This window comes from Macaca thibetana, chromosome X (genome assembly GCF_024542745.1).
Source record: "Macaca thibetana thibetana isolate TM-01 chromosome X, ASM2454274v1, whole genome shotgun sequence".
NCBI classification, from domain to species: Eukaryota; Metazoa; Chordata; class Mammalia; order Primates; family Cercopithecidae; genus Macaca; species Macaca thibetana.
Window position 1 is genome coordinate 104,213,549 of NC_065598.1, and position 19,614 is coordinate 104,233,162.

Here is a 19,614-nt window from a genome sequence, read left to right on the forward strand (position 1 = left end):
AACGGAGAAAATTAATTTAAATGCATGAATACTTTTTAACACTTAACTATAATCAGAGCTTAGATTTTGGGAGAATGTTGGTCATGATCTCTGGGAGGATAGCAGTACATCAGGTAGTTTTGTTAGATTTAAGAGCAGAAGGGACCTGTGCTAAATTTCTCAAGTAGAACTTTAGTACTTAGAAAACAGCAGGACCCTAAATGTCTGCATACAATTTTGGTAGATGAACTACTCAACTGAATTTCCTGTCTCTAATGGCACATCAAGAGCAAGAGCAACAGAATGATTCTTGTGCACCCAGGAGTAGCACAGAAGTATCAGAGATATCTGACAGAGTCAAGTGGATGGAATTGAGCACTAACTCGGCAGCAATCCATGCATCCTATTGGCATGGAACAACTCAATGAATACCAGCTTGGACTAGACCGTAGCACTCCTCAACATATTGGAACTAGTTAAGTTATCCAAAACTGAGACACGATCTTGTGAAAATGAAGTGGCAACTCCAATGGACTGAGATTAAACTTCAGCCATGTTATAGAAATAGGCATTTTGGAAGAGAATTAAGTTAAGCTACAGGAAAAGTTACATTTCTTGTATCTAAGTTTACTTGGGATTAGGGACTGAGTTTCTTGCACCCCATGCTTGCTGAGAGATGGCAGTTTTAATAAAGATTTGTGTTCAATTAAAATAAGTTACCTAAATTAGAACTCCTTTGAAATAATTTAGTATTAACTAGGACTATTCTACAATAACATGATCATTTATAAAGGTGTGCTTGTATGCAGGTTAAGTTTAGAAAGCAGTCCAATTTTTTTTTGTGATTTCATTTCAATTATCTGAAAAGAGAGAAGGTAAACTGCTTTCTAAACTTTCAGGATTCTGAATTTGAAGCATTGTGTGCTTCTATGTCCAGTATGACTCCATGTTTCCCCGAACAGCTGAACTTATACCCTTTATGTGATTGGGTATTCTGGTACATGTGTATGTTAACATATATACTAAGTCAAAAAACTTGTAGGATTATTCTTTAATCTGTACACTCGTAATTTTCCAAAGGTTTTTTTATTCTAAAAAATCAAATTTAGTTAATTTTTGATAGGCAGTATGTTCATGTCATTCAAAATAAATTAAGAGGGTATACAATTAAAGTTCTGCTTTTCACCTGTGTCCATTAGTCCCTGACTTATGCACACACACTTTAACAACCTTTGTTTGTAAAATAGTAGCACATTGAACACACAGTTTGACCTTTGTTTTTAATTTAATATACATTGTAGACATCATATTATCAATATATACAGAACTTCCTCATTTTGTATAACTGCGTTGTATTTCATTGTATATATAAACCATAAGTTAACATTGTGTACATATAAACCATAAATTATTAAGCTAGTCCCCTGTTGATAATTATTTAGGTAGGTTTCAATTTTTTGCTTTTAAAAGTTCCTTTTCCTTGGAGCAGAATTAGGTTTTTTAATTCCGATTTTTTAAAGAAAATAGTTAATGAAAACTCAGTGAGGTAAGACTCAATTCTCAGTAATGTGGTTGTGACTAGAAATGGGTACATATATTAACATACACACATGGGTAGGTTCTTTTGTATGGAACTGACAGCTAGAAAGGAAAGTTTATGGTTCTTTTTAAATCGTTCTTAAGCTATGCCAATACAAAGTGCATTATAAAACAAAGCAGAGGTTTAAAAACAGCAGATTCAAGAACAGCACATATTTGGGCTCAGAGATGATGCTCATTATACAAGCATGGCAAGCAGATTAACATAATGTGGTAACTGACCAGATTTTCAGCTCCTATTTTGTTTATAAATAATTTGGAGAATGACTGTATCAATATTTTATCTTTGTTTTCTTGTATGATTCATAATTAACTTTATAGGTATAAAGTTACATTCATATGTCAGCGATTTCCTTCTCAGGAAATAAAGGCCTTTCTTATTTGGGGTCATACAATTTACCTCAATGCTTTCAGTCTCAATAGTAATTGCTTCTTCCTTGGGTGTATAAGTTTTTCACTAACTTTCACAGATGTTTGCAGTAGTTTAAATCTCCTATTTTATGATTGAAAATTAGTTATTTGAGGACTTTTTTGAAGGAAAAAACTAAAAATATTGCATTTTTCAGGGTGATGATGGAATTCCAGGGCCACCAGGACCAAAAGGAATCAGAGTAAGTAGTATTTTCTCTATATCAAATACTTTGTTGGTGGAAACAGATAAAGAACAATGAAATATTATGAGACAGTTGGAAAAGACCCATATTAAAAGGCAGGAAGATAAATACAGTCTTCAAAAAATTACATTTAAGAGTTGGTATGTGTCTGTAACTAACCCTTCTTTAGTATTTTGATAGCTATTATATATATGTGTATATATATATGTCTATTTAATATAAAATGATTTTAAAGTAGCTTATGGTTGAGAATTATGAAAGTCCTGAATTCTAAAGTTTGTCGTTTAATTAAAAATCTGTATCATATAGTTGGTTTAAACCAGAACTTCCTAACTGGTGTGATTATCTCAGCCTAGGTCCAGAAGGCTGGTTACCTCAGACTGTATATACTCCTAGTGTACCATGTATAAACATTATCATTCTTTTGTGTATCTGGAAGAGAATAAGTTTAGTTAAAACCACTATATTAAAGAATAACTATTTTGGAATACTGCATTTCTTCAAATCTAACGTGCGTGACTTTTCAAGTCTTGAGGCTCTGAAAAGTAAGGATGCATCTCAAAATTGAAATGTACATTTAGTATAATTTTTTCTCAAAAGCTTTTAAGTTGACATATGTCTTACCGTGTATTTTACAACTGAGAGGAAACTGTAGTTTAAAAAATAGTACTGGCTTTTAAAAAATCACATTTTCTGAACCTCAGCTTCTTCATTTGTTAAGTTAGAGAGCTAAACAGAACAATCTCCAAGGTCCCTTTTAGCTCTGAAATACCGTGTTCATAGATTGATGAAGCTCCCTAATTTGAAAATAAAATACATAATTGGTGACATAGCATGTTTACATGTGTGACAAAGCTAACCATTTGATCTTCAGAAATTTAGTAGATGTATAAATTTTACAAACATTAAAAATATTATATTTGCTATATACTTCTTAAAAGCATGTAGCTTGCCTTGTGTGCATCTTATGACTGATACGGATAGGGTACTGGAAAAGCAGGGAAGAAACTCAAAACCCTTAGTTTATTTCAGCAGACATAATTCTTTATTTTTCTGTAAAAATTGATATCAATATACTATTAAAGCTCTTTATAATAATAAAAATAATTTTTAATATCCCTATAGTTAACATTAACTATGTTCTATATTCTAAGCACTATTTAGACTAAAAAGAATTGGCTGTTTTCTCAGTTCTCATTGCAGGTGTTTGAGAGTGCTTTGATACTCCATGTCCCTCAACTAGAACTCCAGTTCTTGGGAATAGGTGGCCTGATAGTTTCTGCATCCTCAGGTGTCAGCTCACAGACAATTCTTGACATGGAGAATTTTGAAGACATTATTGTGGAAACTGATAAAAATATACAAATGTACAGAGCATATAGTATAATGACCCCCCATGAACTCATCACCCAGCTTCAAAAATTAACAACATTTTGATAGTTTTGTTTAACATATACCTTACCTCTTTATTTTTTGGAATATTTTAAGGTAAATCCCTTGCATCATTCATTCTACCAATGAAAACTTCAGCATGCCCCTCTAACTAACAACCACATAACAACTAAACCATCATCATACCTTTAAACATTAGGAATAGTTTTTCAGTACTCTGACGTTCAGTGCACATTCAGTTTTCCCCAGTTGTCTGAAAGATGTCCTTTTATAATGGTTTATTCAACTTAGACCCAAGCAAGTTCCATGTATTGCTTTGGGTTGCTGTTTATTAAACTTGTTTTATTATGCCATCAGAAAAACTGGGTCATTGTACTGCGTTCCACATTCTGGATTTGGCTGATTTGTTTCTTCATGATGTCATTTAAATTGTTCCTCTGTCCCCCATATTTCTTGCAAATTTCAGGTTGCCTTGGAAGAGGCACTAAAGAACTTTCTGGGAGTACAGAATTGTACACTTAAGATTGGTATATTTTGCTGTATGTAAATCATACTGCAATAACATTAAAGAAAATAGAAAAAGTATACTTTATAGGTAGTGTTGTGAACCTAACTATTGAATAACCTTATGCAGCATGAATATCAGGCTATTCTTTTTTTTTTTTTTGATGTTAGGTTTGATCAGTATTCTCAGATAACATTAGCCTGATTCTGCCATCAAAAATTTCCCTGTCAACTTACACTAATGATTTGGCACCCATGGATGGTCATTATTTTGTTCAGACTTGCAAGATGCTGATTTTTAAAATTCTATTAATCATTCATTTATTAGCTGGAATTCTAATAAGGATGAGTTGCTACACCAGAAACTTCAAGTGGTCATCAAGGAAAGTTCTTTGACTTTTTGTTTTCATCATATGCACATGGAATTTGTGTGTTTCAATCAATTGTAGTCATTTTTTTGAAGGCCAGTTTGTCCCATCTTTTGCCTGTGAAAGCCTTTTAAAGTTGACTCCTGTCCTGTGTTCTTTTCAGAAAACTCCACTGATCTTTGATAACTTCTTGCTTTTTGGCACAGCAAGCTCTTTCAGGCTCATCCTTTGCATTTTCCCTTTAGATCTGAAATGGGCCATATCTCTGATTCCAGGTTCTTTTTAGTGAAAAATGTGATTTAGATACCACAGTCTGAATGTTACGGGTCTTTATTGCTACTGGATTTGTCATTGTTTCAATGTCTTCTCAGTGGAAATATGTATTTTTAAGAGAAAATTAACATGAGTTCATATTATTACTTCCAATTGCAATTTAAAATTAAGAAAGGTTTTGTATACTTATTATCTCTCCCCCTCATCTCTCTCTCTGTTGAGGTGAAAATGTTCATTCCTAATAACATAAATGTAATTTCTTATTAATATGCTTCAAAATAACAATGTATAATTTAACAAAATGACAATTTAAATTTTAATAGTGATAATAGGATTCTTGAGAGCCATTAATTATTTATTTGCTGGGATTTTCCCCTTTGAATTGACCAGTTTTGCTAAAGAATTACAGTCAAGACACCACGTTTGATGAAAGGCACTTGAAGTAATTCTTTTCTCTATATGGTTTTGTCAACAACTTGAAACTTAGGTACACTGGATCCAATTTATTTTTCATTTTTAATGATTTCCTTTTAAAAAATTTTTAAATTATTTAAAATGTCTGTGTGGTTTTATAAAACAAGGTGTAGTCAGAGATGCTTCCCTTTCTTTCTTGCCATTTCCCTAGTGTTTTAATCTTCCTTTGAGAGGTAATCATTAGTTTTTACACAGTAATCATAGTTTTACATGATGTGAATGTGCCATAATTTATTTAGTCATGTTCCTGTTGGTGGTCATTTGAGTTGTGTATTAGTCTGTTCTCACACTGCTTATAAAGACATACCCAAGACTAGGTAATTTATAAAGGAAAGAAGTTTAATGGACTAACAGTTCCACATGGCTCAGGAAGCCTCACAATCATGGCAGAAGATGAAAGAAGAGCAAAGGGACATCATACATGGCAGCAGGCAAGAGAAAATGAGAGCCAAACAAAAGGGGAAACTCCTTATAAAACCATCAGATTTTGTGAGACTTACTACCACAAGAACAGTATGGGGAAACTACCCCCATGATTCAATTATCTCCCACCGGGTCCCTCCCACAACATGGGGGAATTATGGGAGCTACAATTCAAGATGAGATTTCGTTGGGGACACAGCCAAACCGTATCAAGTTGTTTCTAATTTTAACTGTAACTGGTTATGTGATTGTTTCTAAACTTTAGCTATAAGAATGCTGCAGTTGTTAACTTTGTTTCTCATATTTTGTTTCATAATTTCTAGGGTATCTTCAGGATAGATTCTTAGAAGTGAAATGCTAGGTCAAAAGGCAAATGCATGGGTAACTTTGCTAGATATTTCCAAATTTCCCTCCACAGCGTATGAATCTTCATTAGCAGTATATGAGAATACTTTTTCACCATAGCCTCAGCTACAGAGAATATTGTCAAACTTGTATTTTTGCCAATCATGACAGAGAAATTTAAGGATTTTGGGAGTGATCACTGTTAATGTCTTCAGGGGCAATATATTTGCTCCTCCCCCATCCCCTGCTGAATTAATTTTTCATCACAAACCTGGGAGATCTTTATCTGTTAGAAGAGACATTTCATCCACGAATTTGCCTCCTCCTAATAAGTGCAATGAAGACAATACTCCCTCGAATTGAAGTTTCTTTTATAGTTTTCAATAAAAGAGACTTTTAAACACATATAAGAGATTTTTCTCTAATGTTTCAAAGAACAATGAGTGGTAATAAATAGTGAGACACATTTTTTCCAAATCTATTCTAAAATAATTTTCATAATATCCTTAGGTAGGATATTATTTTATTGTTATTGGTTGTCATTTAGTTTAAGGATTTTATTTCTTCTTATAGGGTCCTCCTGGACTTCCTGGATTTCCAGGGACACCAGGTCTTCCTGTAAGTAGCATTTCACTTTTTAGTTTGAAACCTCTTGAAAAGTAATCTAAGACATATTATACATGTGTTGTGTTGCTTTTCAAAGGGAATGCCAGGCCATGATGGGGCCCCAGGACCTCAAGGTATTCCTGGATGCAATGGAACCAAGGTGAGATCCATCCACTTAATCTTAGGTAGTATACTTGACAATAATTAACTTAAAAACCTAAAGAAATCAATATGAAGAATGTAGAAGAAGGGATATAGTGGCTTCAGGTCTAGGATATTACATAAAGTATGCTCTGACTATAATTTTCTATATATTGAACTATCAATAATTTCATTAAACATTTATAATTAGGTGGGATGTTGCATTGGGTTGAAGATTACTTACCAAATCCTTTTTTGGCTTTAGCATAAAGTAGAATGAGAATTAAAACAGAATTAGGACATATATGTTTCAAATATTATATCAGTTGTTGAAAGTAACACTTCTGAATGTCATTCATTTGCTTTGCCATTATTAAAAACCTAGGTACAATTTATGTTTTCAAATATTTCATGTTTTTAAGTTTTTTTAACACACCAAATAACTTCCTTAAGAAAAATCTTAAAAAATTATATGTAATGCAGCACATCCATTTTTACTATAAACCGTCAGTATGAAACCTGAAACTTCTTCATCGGCAAAGATGATACGTTTAACAATTTTAAATAACCGTAACTTTAGATACGGCAAACTTTTTGTTTCTGATCCAATGTTTCTTCTCTTTAGTCAACTGTTGGATTGAATATAAAGTAATAGATAGCAAGAAAAAATGAGGAAATTTTGCTCTTTTTGTAAGCTTACATATTATAACCAATTCTTATTCCCTCCCCTTTCTCCTTTTCCTTTAGGTTAATGCAATATATTGTTATTCTCTGTATTTTCTTTTGGTATTTTCTGTTTTTCACATAATATTCTGTAAAACTATTCATAAAATACCTTAGATCCTTCTTTCTTTGTTTCGTTTTGTTTTGTTTTTTGAGACGGAGTCTTGCTCTGTTGCCTATGCTGGAGTGCAATGGCATGATCTTGGCTCACTGCAACCTCTGCCTCCCGGATTCAAGTGATACTCCTGCCTCAGCTTCCTGAGCAGCTGGGATTACAGGCATGTGCCACAATGCCCAACTAATTTTTTTGGTATTTTTAGTAGAGATGTGGTTTCACCATGTTGGTCAGGCTGGTCTCAAACTCCTGACCTCTTGATCCACCCGCCTTGACCTCTCAAAGTGCTGGGACTACAGGTGTGAGCCACTGCGCCTGGCCAGATCTTTCTAACTAATGGCATATGTCAGATTTTATATAGGGCATATTTTTAAAATAACTCGAACAAACTATTTTGCATTACAATGGCCATATTTTGTGATAATTACTGTACTATATACTTGAGGCAGTACAGTTCTTTTCATCTCCAATATTTCTTCAGGTCAATGTAACCCTTGTTAATAATAATTTTTTAAATTTGGGATTTGTGAGGACCAATCATGTTCTTCATTTTAGCTAGGGCAACCTTAAAGTAATAAGACCAATGTGGAGTTAGTTTACCTGATACATTTCATGTTAAATTGGACTAAATTTTTGTGCCTTGTCTGGTTATTTGTTTATTTTTATATACTTACTTATTTTTGCCAGTGTGCTTTAAGCAACAAACAGACCACTAGCCAAAGTTTCAAATTTGAAGGCCCAGTGTATCTATAATCAGGACAGTGTGCTATATGATTAAAGGGAGCATTGATTAACTTGTGTTTCAGGCTTCCAATTATGTGAGTAACAAACTTTAAACAAATTAAATTGTTTTATTATGCATATTTTAAGTCTGAATGCTTTTCTTACATTTCTTACTATGTAAGTAAAAGAATGAACTTTAAAGTTGGAGCCACAATATATAGGTTTTTTTCTTTTTCTCTCTTTTAAACTTGATGTCTAGGCCACTTCCTTTCTCTCGGGACCTACTTTTCCCATGTGCAACAAGGTGGAGAGAAGGGTATTGGACTCACAAAGACACAACAGTAGTAATTTTATTCTTTCAAACCTTCTGATGAAGTTGTTTCTAGGATTACCATGGCATATAGGTATTTGAAATGAGGTTGCTTTGGTGTTCTTCAACAATTTCAGCTTTTGTTTTCTAAACCAAGTGTCCATATTAGTACTGGGTGCCTAGAAAACATAATGACCTGCAATTGCTAGAACTATTGCTATTATTGTCCTCTTGGTGATATTAATGGCCTTCTTTCTTACCATCTTTTCCCCTTTACAAAAATAATTTGAAATCGTTTATGATAAAAGAAAAATGTAATAGAGCAGTTAAAGTAAGAATCTATATAACACATGGGCAGGAAATTGGGGCAGATCATTAACTATTAAATGTGATGGTAGGAATTTGTGGCGTGATTGTCTCAAAATGTCTTTGTTGGAAGAAAAGAACTGAGGTGGATGATTTTTTTTCTTTGCTTCTGATTGGGATGGATGAATTGGGATAAAAGTTGAATTGATATGGATAGTTGATACTGAAGTAATTGGAAAGTGAAGGCTAATGAACTTTTTGGCAATCTGGTATGTTTCAAAATGGCTTTTACAGAAATCTTTTCAAGAAATCATATCTTGATGGTATAGTTATTCTTTGTTTCTTGTTCCTCCATGCTCTTTATTTTTAACTCCTTCTAGGGAGAACGTGGATTTCCAGGCAGTCCCGGTTTTCCCGGTTTACAGGGTCCTCCAGTAAGTTATAAAATTTGGGATTATGATGAACACAGGAATTAACAAAAGAAGCAGACATGTAGTGAGAAAGCCCAGTGCATTCATGTGGAACAAAGTAATACATTTTAAAGTAATAAACTAGAGGAAAATGTTTCAAAAAGAAGTTGGTAATATAGCTTTCTGCTGGGCAAAAGCAAGAATTTTATATGTATATAAATGTCACCTCTAAGTATCCTAAGATATATCCTATTCAGAAATGATGCTACAGCAGTCTACTCAGTTTATACTCTATTTAGAAAGCATTCTGTAATTGACTTGTTTCTCTCTCATACATACAAAATAATCCTTTTTCTTTTTAATAATAGGGACCCCCTGGGATCCCAGGTATGAAGGTAAGCATCTCATCCTGGGGAACGAATGTTTTGAATAAAATATTAGGATAGCCCGCAACTTCAATAGGATAATGACTCAAACTTCTGTCTTAAAATTGATGTTTTAGAAGTTGTGCAGGTATAAACTTACAAGCTTGTAAGCTTGTAAACTTACAAGTAGTCTCCTGTGTTCCCATGGCTTTAAGTACCTTGTATGTGCTGATACACTTGAAAATGTGTATATTAGACTTGAGTTTCTTTTCTGACACTTTAAGTCTTCATCTTCTTACACTTTGATACAGTTGACCACCTACTCTCTGTAGAATTATTTTTTTCCCTGGCTTCTGTTACACTGTCCTTTCCTGATTTTTCTTCTGCACCTCTGGTTATTCTGCAGTCTTTTATGTAAGCTCATTCTTTTATGCCCATCAAGCATCAGGTCACAGTCTGTACTCCTTCTTCCCAGAAATATTATTAATGCCCATATTATTGATTACTATCTAGTTACTGAATACCAAATCAGACTTTTCTTCTGAGTTAGCTATGTGTATTCATCAGCCTCTCTGACATCTCCACATGTTCCAAGTAAACCCACCCACAAAATAAACCTGCTCCTCCCTCTGGCTCCTCGTATCTCAGATTTACATCTCTATATGTTATGTACACTTTTACATGATCTCAAAACCCGGAAGTTAACATTTATATTTTCCATTCTTTCACACACCTCCTCATTCAATTCCATCACTAAACACTAAGTGTGCCTATAAAAGGCATCTTAAATTCATCCACTTTTCTTCATTTCCACTATTACCACGTTAGTCATAATGTCTCATCTTGATTACTGCAATAACCTCTTATCTAGTCTCTTTTTTTCACTACTGCTCCATCCTTACCTCCCCTCCTGTTTTATTCTTTACAAAGCAACCAAGAATGATGTTTTTAAAGTGTTAATTGATAATTTAATCTCCCTGCTTATAAATCTTCAAGGACTTTCTACTGTGTATCTAAGGTAAAGTCCATAGTTTGTTTGTAAGAACTGCATGCTCTGGTCCTTGCCTACATTGACAGCCCTATCTTAAACCACTAAACTTATCCTTTAGCTCACTGACCACATCAGTCTGCATTTAGTTATTGGGATATGCCAAACGTTTTGCTTTTGGAGTCTTTCGTGTATATGGTTTACTTTGCCAAATATTCTTCCTCCTGTCTTTACCTGAATGACTCATTATCCTTCAAGTCTCAGGCTGAATGTTACCTTCACAGATTGCCCTTCTTTGACTACCCAAACTAAAGTAATTTTCTCCACTAGTTTTTTTTCAATTATTGTACCACATATTTTTCTTCATAGCCCTTAATATTCGCAGCCCTTGATGTTGTCATCTTATATTTTTACATATTAGGGTCTGTATTTTCCCATTATATTGTTAGCTTTATGAGAACAGAGGCCTTGTTTATCTTCTCTATTACTGATTACCCAGAACCTACCACAGTTGTTGGCAAATACTTAATATTTACTACGTATTTTTTACGAGTAACTGAAGGTACTACACTCTTAATAAATCTACTGTTCTTCAGTGTACTCTGGCCACTTCCTCATTTTCCTTTAAAAGTTTTTTATTACTGAGATGGCCTAATCTTTTAGTACATCTCTGTTACAAATTGAATCTTCAGATCATTTTTGTGGTTTGCTGGTTTTCATGTATAATAACTGTGTCTTAGAACTTCCATTGATGGCTTCTTTTAGGGTGAACCAGGTAGTATAATTATGTCATCACTGCCAGGACCAAAGGGTAATCCAGGATATCCAGGTCCTCCTGGAATACAAGTAAGTATCCGGTGATTTTCTTTTTTTGCTATATTGATTAAACCAAAAGATTACAACAATCCCTCAACCTTTAGTACCCTCTGTTTTTGTCGTAAAAATTATCATCAGATGTTTACTAGACATTACATGTACTTTCTACCTGAAAATAAAAGCAATCTGGACCAGGGAGAATTTTAACATCTGCTTCATTCTTTTGCTTTTCTATCCAGTTTTTTGGGGATTGGCAGCAGAAATAGGGTTCTATATTCTTATTCTTGTACTGTGGAGAGCAGTAGGGTCTTTTGTACATTTACAAAAGACCTAATTAAAAATAAAAAGTATGGGTGTCCCATTGAATATATTAAAATATATCATTTGTAACACTATCAGTTATGCATAACATATGAACATATTTTGAAGGCTGAAGGAATACAGTTTATGCATAGTGAACATCAAATGTAATCTTAAGAAAAAAATTTTAGCCTGTAGAAAACATGCATAGAGAGAGCAGTAACTTTCGAATGTAGATTAGGAGGTCAATTTCTCAGGGTTTATATTTCATGATAATTGATTCCTTTGCCCAAAATAAAAAATCAAAACTTTCTGGTAGTTTATCACTAAGATACAAGACTGGGGACTTTTTTCATTAGCTACCTTCTCATTTCTTACTTGATATCACCCATCCACAGTTTTTAAAATTCACTCAATCTTGCCCTTTATATTTTATAAATTGTTATGAAGTAATATTTGAAAATACAACAGAATACATGCAAAATATACGTATGTTATGAAGCATAACTATAAAGTGAACAACATTTAAGAGCTGGAAAATTACAAATGATTTTTAATCAACCTGTGTGTCCCTTGGTAACCAAATCCTTCTGCTTTGCCCCAAGACATAGCTACCCTCCTGAGTTTTCCACTGTGCCTTAAAAATAGCTTTATTATATATGCATATATTTCTAAGTAATAGAATATTTAGTTTTGCTTTATAAAATAATGTAATATTTATGTAGTTTTCTGCAACTTACTTTTTCTACTTGATATGCTAAGATTCATCCATATTATTGGATATGGCTTTAGTTCACTCAGTTTCACTTTCATATAACTTTCCATTTGTGAACATACTACAATTTGGTGTTTTTTGTTTTATGTGGTGTTTGTTGTTGTTGTTGTTGTTTTGAGATAGCATCTTGCACTCTTGCCCAGAAAGGAGTGCAGTGGCATGATCATGGCTCACTGCAGTCTCGACCTCCTGGGCTTAAGCAATCCTCCCACCTCAGCTTCCTGAGTAGCTGGGACCACAGGTGCACATCACCACACCTGGCTACTTTTTAAAATTTTTCGTGGAGACAAGGTCTCACCATGTTTCCAAGGCTGGTCTCAAATATCTGAGCTCAAGCGATCCTCCTGTTTAGGCCTCCCAAAGTATTAGTTAGGATTACAGGTGTGAGCCTCTGTGCCAAGCCCACAATTTTTTCATTACAAAAAAATCCATGATTTATATCTAACTATAGAATTGCTAGATTTTAGGCCAAATTTTCGGTTTTTAACATGCCAAATTATTCCATAACACTTGTATCATTCTCTTATAATTTATCCCAGTTACTCTTATTTCCCTCTGTCTTTAATCTTATCTATTTTTAAATTAGAGAAGCTATCTTGAAAGTACTAGCCTTTCCCTTCTCATTTATAGCATAAAAGCCCCAACTAAATGCATACCTTTATCACTTTATTTTGTAAATTTTCCTTATTATTTGTCTTATATTTATTTACCACTTTAAACCACAAGTTTTCTTATAACTACTTAATCCTTTTATCCCTATTCATTTTAAAATTTCACTTAGAATATTGCTGAATGATAAAATTGTAGAGCAGAATTCCAGTGACAACTGAAGTTTAAATGAAGTCTAAATTTCATCCATTTAGTTCTTTGTAAGATACAATGAGGGGGCCGGGCACAGTGGCTCACGCCTGTAATCCCAGCACTTTGGGAGACCGAGTCATGATATCGAGAGCAGTCTGGCCAACATGGTGAAACCCCGTCTCTACTAAAAATACGCTAATTAGCCAGGCGTGGTGGCAGGTGCCTGTAATCTCAGCTACTCAGGAGGCTGAGGCAGGAGAATCATTTGAACCCAGGAGGCGGAGGTTGCAGTGAGCCAAGATCATGCCATTGCACTCCAGCCTGGGCAACACGAGTGAGACTTCGTCTACAAAAAAAAAATACAATGAAGGGCTTGTTTTTTTAGTTTTTTTGTTTTTTATTTTCATCATTTTCTTTACTCACTTTATAACAGGGCCTACCTGGTCCCACTGGTATACCAGGGCCAATTGGTCCCCCAGGACCACCAGGTTTGATGGTAAGCTCTCTTCTTTAATTTAATTTCTCCCCCTTTCCTTTCTGACTTCTTTCATGAATATTAATATTATTTATAATACTTGAAAACATAATGCATTCTCAACATTCCCAATTTATAATTTTCTTATTTAAAGGTGACTTTACAATGATGTGGTGAATAATATGCATTCTAAGTAATGGCTCCATTTTATAGATGGAAAAATGAGGTATATAAAAGGAAAGATTTATGATGAAATATTTTGTTGGTTGCTTCTTGATGTATCAGTGTTGAAGTCAATTCTGGCCATTTCAGAAAGTCTTTTAAGGCAGTTTTCTAATCACTTGATGAAACATGTTTCTTCAAACTGCAATTTTTTGTTTAAGAAGAACAAAAGCAGGGCTTCATAAAAAATACTGGCTTTCATTTCTTAGGCGCCTGGGACAAAACAGTAGAATTGGTGAGGGGAGCGATCACTATGCAATTGGTCACAGGTTTTTATACCCGCAAAACTTCTACAGATCCTGAATGTGTAACCGATTCTCTTACTTTACTACCTCTATAGTCACTCTTATTTTCTATCCTTGTAAATTCTAAGTATTTTTACTTCTGCAATACTTAGATTTCATTCAAGTCATGTTTTGGACTTACAAGTTTGCTGTTGCCCTCTTAAAAGGCCAAGAAAATTGTATTTCAGTAGAAGTAATTTCTCATGTGCCACTCTATCTCTCATCTACCATATATTTAAGTGACAGTTTTCATTATACCTGTATAGGTTGTACATTTTTGTTTGTGACAATTGGTCCTGCACTTTTGAATGAAGGAAATAATGTTTGATAAATACTAGAGGAATCTACCAGAAAAGATTGTGATTTCTGCTTTCCTATAACTTTTTGGGGGAAGATTACAAAACCCTTCAGTTTGTTTTAGTTGTAGACTTCATGCAAAGCATGAAACTATGGACTTTTACACTTTTTCCTAATTCTGCTGTTGGAACATTGGTGCCCCTTGAGTATGTTGTTACACCTTGAATTTCCTGAACCATTGTGGCCACTTAACCGATTCACTTTACATTTCTGGATATTCCTTGAATTAACCCTAATTCAACAGGTGAAGCCAAATCTTAGAAATGCCACCAAGAGGCCGGGTGCGGTAGGTCATGCCTGTAATCCCAGCACTTTGGAAGGCTAAAGCGGGTGGATCACCTGAGGTTGGGAGTTCGAGATCAGCCTGACCAATATGGAGAAACCTTGTCTCTACTAAAAATACAAAAAATTAGCCAGGCTTGGTGGTGCATGCCTGTAATTCCAGCTACTCGGGAGGCTGAGACAGGAGAATCGCTTGAACCCAGGAGGCAGAGGTTGTGGTGAGCTGAGATCGTTCCATTGCACTCCAGCCTGGGCAACAAGAGGGAAACTCCGTCTCAAAAAAAAAAAAAAAAAAACAACGAAAGAAATGTCACCAAGATACAATATATAAATAAATAGGCCCATTGAGGTTAAGAGGCAACATACTTGAGCAGAAAGGTGCCTATTTAATTTTTCAAACCTTGAAACATTCTCAAATACACAAAGTCAGATTGTATAAAAATCAAACTGGATTTTAAAAAATAACACATGGTTTTTGGAACTTGATAGTTAATTGCGTTATGGTACCTAAATTTACCTATAATTCTGATGTGAAAAATTTGATGGGCTGTTGAGATTAACTTTTGAATTGATTTTTGACACTGGGGCTACCTGTCTACCTCTGCCCATCCCAGTTTTTTTCTCTTGCCCATTTCTGTTCTGTCATCAGAGGTACTCACGTTCATCTAACTCATTTTAATCAGTTAAAACGTGTGTCTCTGACTAAAATGAAAACAGACAAGAAAATACTATTTTGATGTGCTTTTTCACACCTTACTCTTTCTGAAACTAAGTAACTTTTAAAATTAACTTATTAATATAACATTTTATTTTCTCTTTTTTCTTCTCTTCATAGGGCCCTCCTGGTCCACCAGGACTTCCAGGACCAAAGGTAATTTTCTTTTTCTTTATATCTTTTATTTGGTGTGTATTCTTTTCGTACTGTCAGTGAGATTTTTAAATGGAAACTTCTCTTTCCAGGGGAATATGGGCTTAAATTTCCAGGGACCCAAAGGTGAAAAGGTGAGTAAAGAAAGAGAGTTGGTTATTCAGCCCTCAGCTTTCTCTTTTTGTAGTCATTTGAACTGCCTTCTTTCTTTCTCTTGCTTCTTGCAGTTATCTTATCTTACATGTCATATTATTGTCTGTGGTGGTTATGAAATATCACTGCCTTATTTTGTCTTGCAAACAGGGTGAGCAAGGTCTTCAGGGCCCACCTGGGCCACCTGGGCAGATCAGTGAACAGAAAAGACCAATTGATGTAGAGTTTCAGAAAGGAGATCAGGTGAGTAAGTAGGGAGGAAGTCAATGAAAATCTTGCTATGGATATGTTAATTAGTTTGATGGTGGTAACCACTTCACAATGTATATGTATATCAAAACATCACATTGTTTACACCTTAGATATATACAGTTTTTAATTAGTCATTTATACCTCAATAAATCTGAAAAAATGAAATGATAAAAAGTTAAAAATAATATTTATATGTAAGTGGCATTCCATTAAAATGCATTATAAGCTGAAATGTGGTTATATATCAGGGTATTTTTTTAAATAACAAGGATCTGAGATTATTATTATTATTTTTTTGAGACTGAGTCTTGCTCTTGTCACCCAGGCTGGAGTGCAATGGCATGATCTTGGCTCACTGCAACCTCTGCCTCCTAGGTTCAAGCGATTCTCCTGCCTCAGCCTCCCTAGTAGCTAGGATTACAGGTGCCACCACCGCACCCTGCTAATTTTTGTATTTTTAGTAGAGATGGGGTTTCACCATGTTGGCCAGGCTGGTCTTGAACTCCTGACCTCGTGATCCACCTGCCTCAGGCTCCCAAAGTGCTGGGATTCCAGGCGTGAGCCACCACGCCTGGCTGAGATCATTAAATTTTTAAAATAACTTTATCAAGATACAGTTTACATACATAGAATCCACCCATTTAAAGTGTACAATTCAATTTTTTTTAGTGTATTCACAGGGTAGTGAAACTATCCGTGCAATCTAACTTTAGAAAATTTTTAGGCTTCCTTAAAAAAATCTCCATACCTATGTTAGCTGTACTCCCTATTTCTCCCCAAATTGACCAGCCCTAGGTAATCACTAATCTACTTCTTGGCTCTGTAAATTTTTCTATTCTGGATATTTCATATAAATGGAATCATATAATATGTGATCTTCTGTGTCTGGCTTCTTTTACTTAGCATAGTGTTTTCTTGTTAAATCATTTTGCAGCACATATCAGTGCTTCATTCCTTTTTATGGCTGAATAATATTTCATTGTGTAAATAGTCTACATTTTGTTTATCCATTAATTAATCAGTTGATGGGCATTTGGGTTATTTCCATTTTTGGCTATTTGAAGAATCCATTCATGTATAAAATTAGGTTATGGTAAGTCAGAATGATGACAGTGTTCTCTACATTTCACTGATATGCAAGGAGAAAGATAATGTTACTCTATAAGCCTTTGCTGTGTTTAGAAATAATTATCTGATACCCTGCTTTTGCTAGAGTAGATGAGGGAAATTAGATATATTTATAAAGCATACTGGCCCACACTTAAACAAACAGAATGTGTGCATTTTTGTTTCTCTTAAATGTGAATAAGAAAGTTAAGAATAAAGGAAAAGTTGTATTGAAACTCTACCATCAATATGACTTTGGCCATTTAATTATCTGCCAAAATATATGTATGCCATTTGACCCCAAAATCTCCTTGTTTTAGGTATTCTTACTTTGTATAAAATATTTTATAAGAATAAAAAATTGTCATTTTTTCATTTTAAGTGTTGCCTTGTTATTTACCTCAAATCTTGGCTTGTATATAGACAAGAAATTAACTGAAATGAGCAAAGATAGCTCTAGTTAATTTTGCTTAGAATATTTCAACCTTAAATTAGAAACACCCTATTATCTTTGGTTATACTACATGAGTATACAGTTCAGTTTAATTTTTTTAGAGGGAGATTTATTTTTATTTTATTTTATTGTTTAAAAAATTTCTACCTTTATTATATATACAGGGGGTACATGTACAGGTTTGTCACATGGGTATGTTGTATGATGCTGAGGTTTGGGGTACAGATCCCATCAGCCAGGTAGTGAACATAGTACTCAGAAGTTAGTTTTACAAGTATTACCTGCCTCCCTCTACTCTTAGTAGTCCCCAGTGTCTATTGTTGCCATCTTTATGTCCTTGTGCCCCCAATGAGACCATGTGGTATTCGATGTTTTGTTCATGCATTAATTCACTTAGGATTATGGCCTCCAGCTCTAACCATGTTGCTGCAACATAGATGTAGCTGTGGTTCAGTTTATTAAAAATGCTTCTAGCTAGTGCTAGTGCTTAGAATGAAAAGCATGTTCCAGTATTAACATTGACTTCCTTTCCCCTACTACTACATAGGGACTTCCTGGTGACCGAGGGCCTCCTGGACCTCCAGGGATACGTGGTCCTCCAGTAAGTAACCTAAAGTGCTTTAGCATCATTTAATGTAAATTGGCATTGGTACACAATACTCTATGAACCAATGTGAAACAATTTTTATGTGTACAGGGTCCCCCAGGTGGTGAGAAAGGTGAGAAGGGTGAGCAAGGAGAGCCAGGCAAAAGAGTAAGTGATGTAACTGCTAATATTCTTTTCAAAAAATTCTAAATGTGTGTGTGTGTGTGTGTGTGTGTGTGTGTGTGTGATTTTATTCTTTCTTCCTACATCTTCCATTGTTTCAAAATATCACTACTGACATTATAATGTTGATGTCTAAAAAGTCTACTTAATATAGTCCAAGCCAGTAATAAAGCTTGTTATATTCTTCAACTTTATACTTCCTAACTAACAAATGTATGTTGTTGCTCTATCATTTCTTTGTATCGTGTAGGGTAAACCAGGCAAAGATGGAGAAAACGGCCAACCAGGAATTCCTGTGAGTAGCTAAGGTTCTTCCCCCTGCAAAACTGGAGACATTTATATGTTGGTATAACATATGGTGGTAGAGAAAGAGTATGACAAAGAGTGTGGGGTCTGGAAATAGTTTAAATGAATTGAAATTATCCAGTCTTTGTCTTTTGAATATAATTTTCAATTTTTAAAAATGTTTGTGAGTCCATAGTAGGTGTATATATTTATTTATGAGGTACATGAGATGTTTTGATACACGTATGCAATGTGAAATAAGCACATCATGGAGAATGGGGTATTCTTCCCCTCAAGCGTTTATCCTTTGCATTACAAACAATCCAATTACACCAAATATAAATTTGAGGTTCATCTATTTTTTAAAGTCAGACTTATTGAGATATAATTTACATATAGTAAAAGGAACTATTTTTAGTTTACAGTTCTGTGTTTTTTTGTTTTTTTGTTTTTTTGTTTTTTTTGAGACAGAGTCTTGCTCTGTAGCCCAGGCTGGAGTGCAGTGGCTGGATCTCAGCTCACTGCAAGCTCCGCCTCCCAGGTCCACGCCATTCTCCTGCCTCAGCCTCCGGAGTAGCTGGGACTACAGGCGCCCGCCACCTCGCCCGGCTAGTTTTTTTGTATTTTTTCAGTAGAGACGGGGTTTCACCGTGTTAGCCAGGATGGTCTCGATCTCCTGACCTTGTGATCCACCCGTCTTGGCCTCCCAAAGTGCTGGGATTACAGGCTTGAGCCACCACGCCCGGCTACAGTTCT

General features: G+C 34.7%; 1 protein-coding gene across 6 annotated transcripts in view; it reads left to right on the forward strand.

The window, feature by feature from the left end:
* COL4A5 (collagen type IV alpha 5 chain) overlaps positions 1-19,614 on the forward strand; it is a 269,789-nt gene that overhangs the window by 125,767 nt on the left and 124,408 nt on the right. For all 6 annotated transcript variants that reach the window (XR_007722723.1, XM_050777164.1, XM_050777166.1 and 3 more), the window contains 13 exons: positions 2,145-2,189; positions 6,545-6,589; positions 6,675-6,737; positions 9,276-9,329; positions 9,674-9,700; positions 11,424-11,504; positions 13,784-13,846; positions 15,806-15,841; positions 15,931-15,972; positions 16,142-16,234; positions 18,352-18,405; positions 18,502-18,558; positions 18,824-18,868. Coding sequence is in view for 5 of the 6 variants with exons in the window: in XM_050777164.1 (XP_050633121.1) it covers positions 2,145-2,189; positions 6,545-6,589; positions 6,675-6,737; positions 9,276-9,329; positions 9,674-9,700; positions 11,424-11,504; positions 13,784-13,846; positions 15,806-15,841; positions 15,931-15,972; positions 16,142-16,234; positions 18,352-18,405; positions 18,502-18,558; positions 18,824-18,868 (705 nt within the window). In the remaining variant the exon portion in view is untranslated. The remainder of the gene's footprint in view (positions 1-2,144; positions 2,190-6,544; positions 6,590-6,674; positions 6,738-9,275; positions 9,330-9,673; positions 9,701-11,423; positions 11,505-13,783; positions 13,847-15,805; positions 15,842-15,930; positions 15,973-16,141; positions 16,235-18,351; positions 18,406-18,501; positions 18,559-18,823; positions 18,869-19,614) is intronic.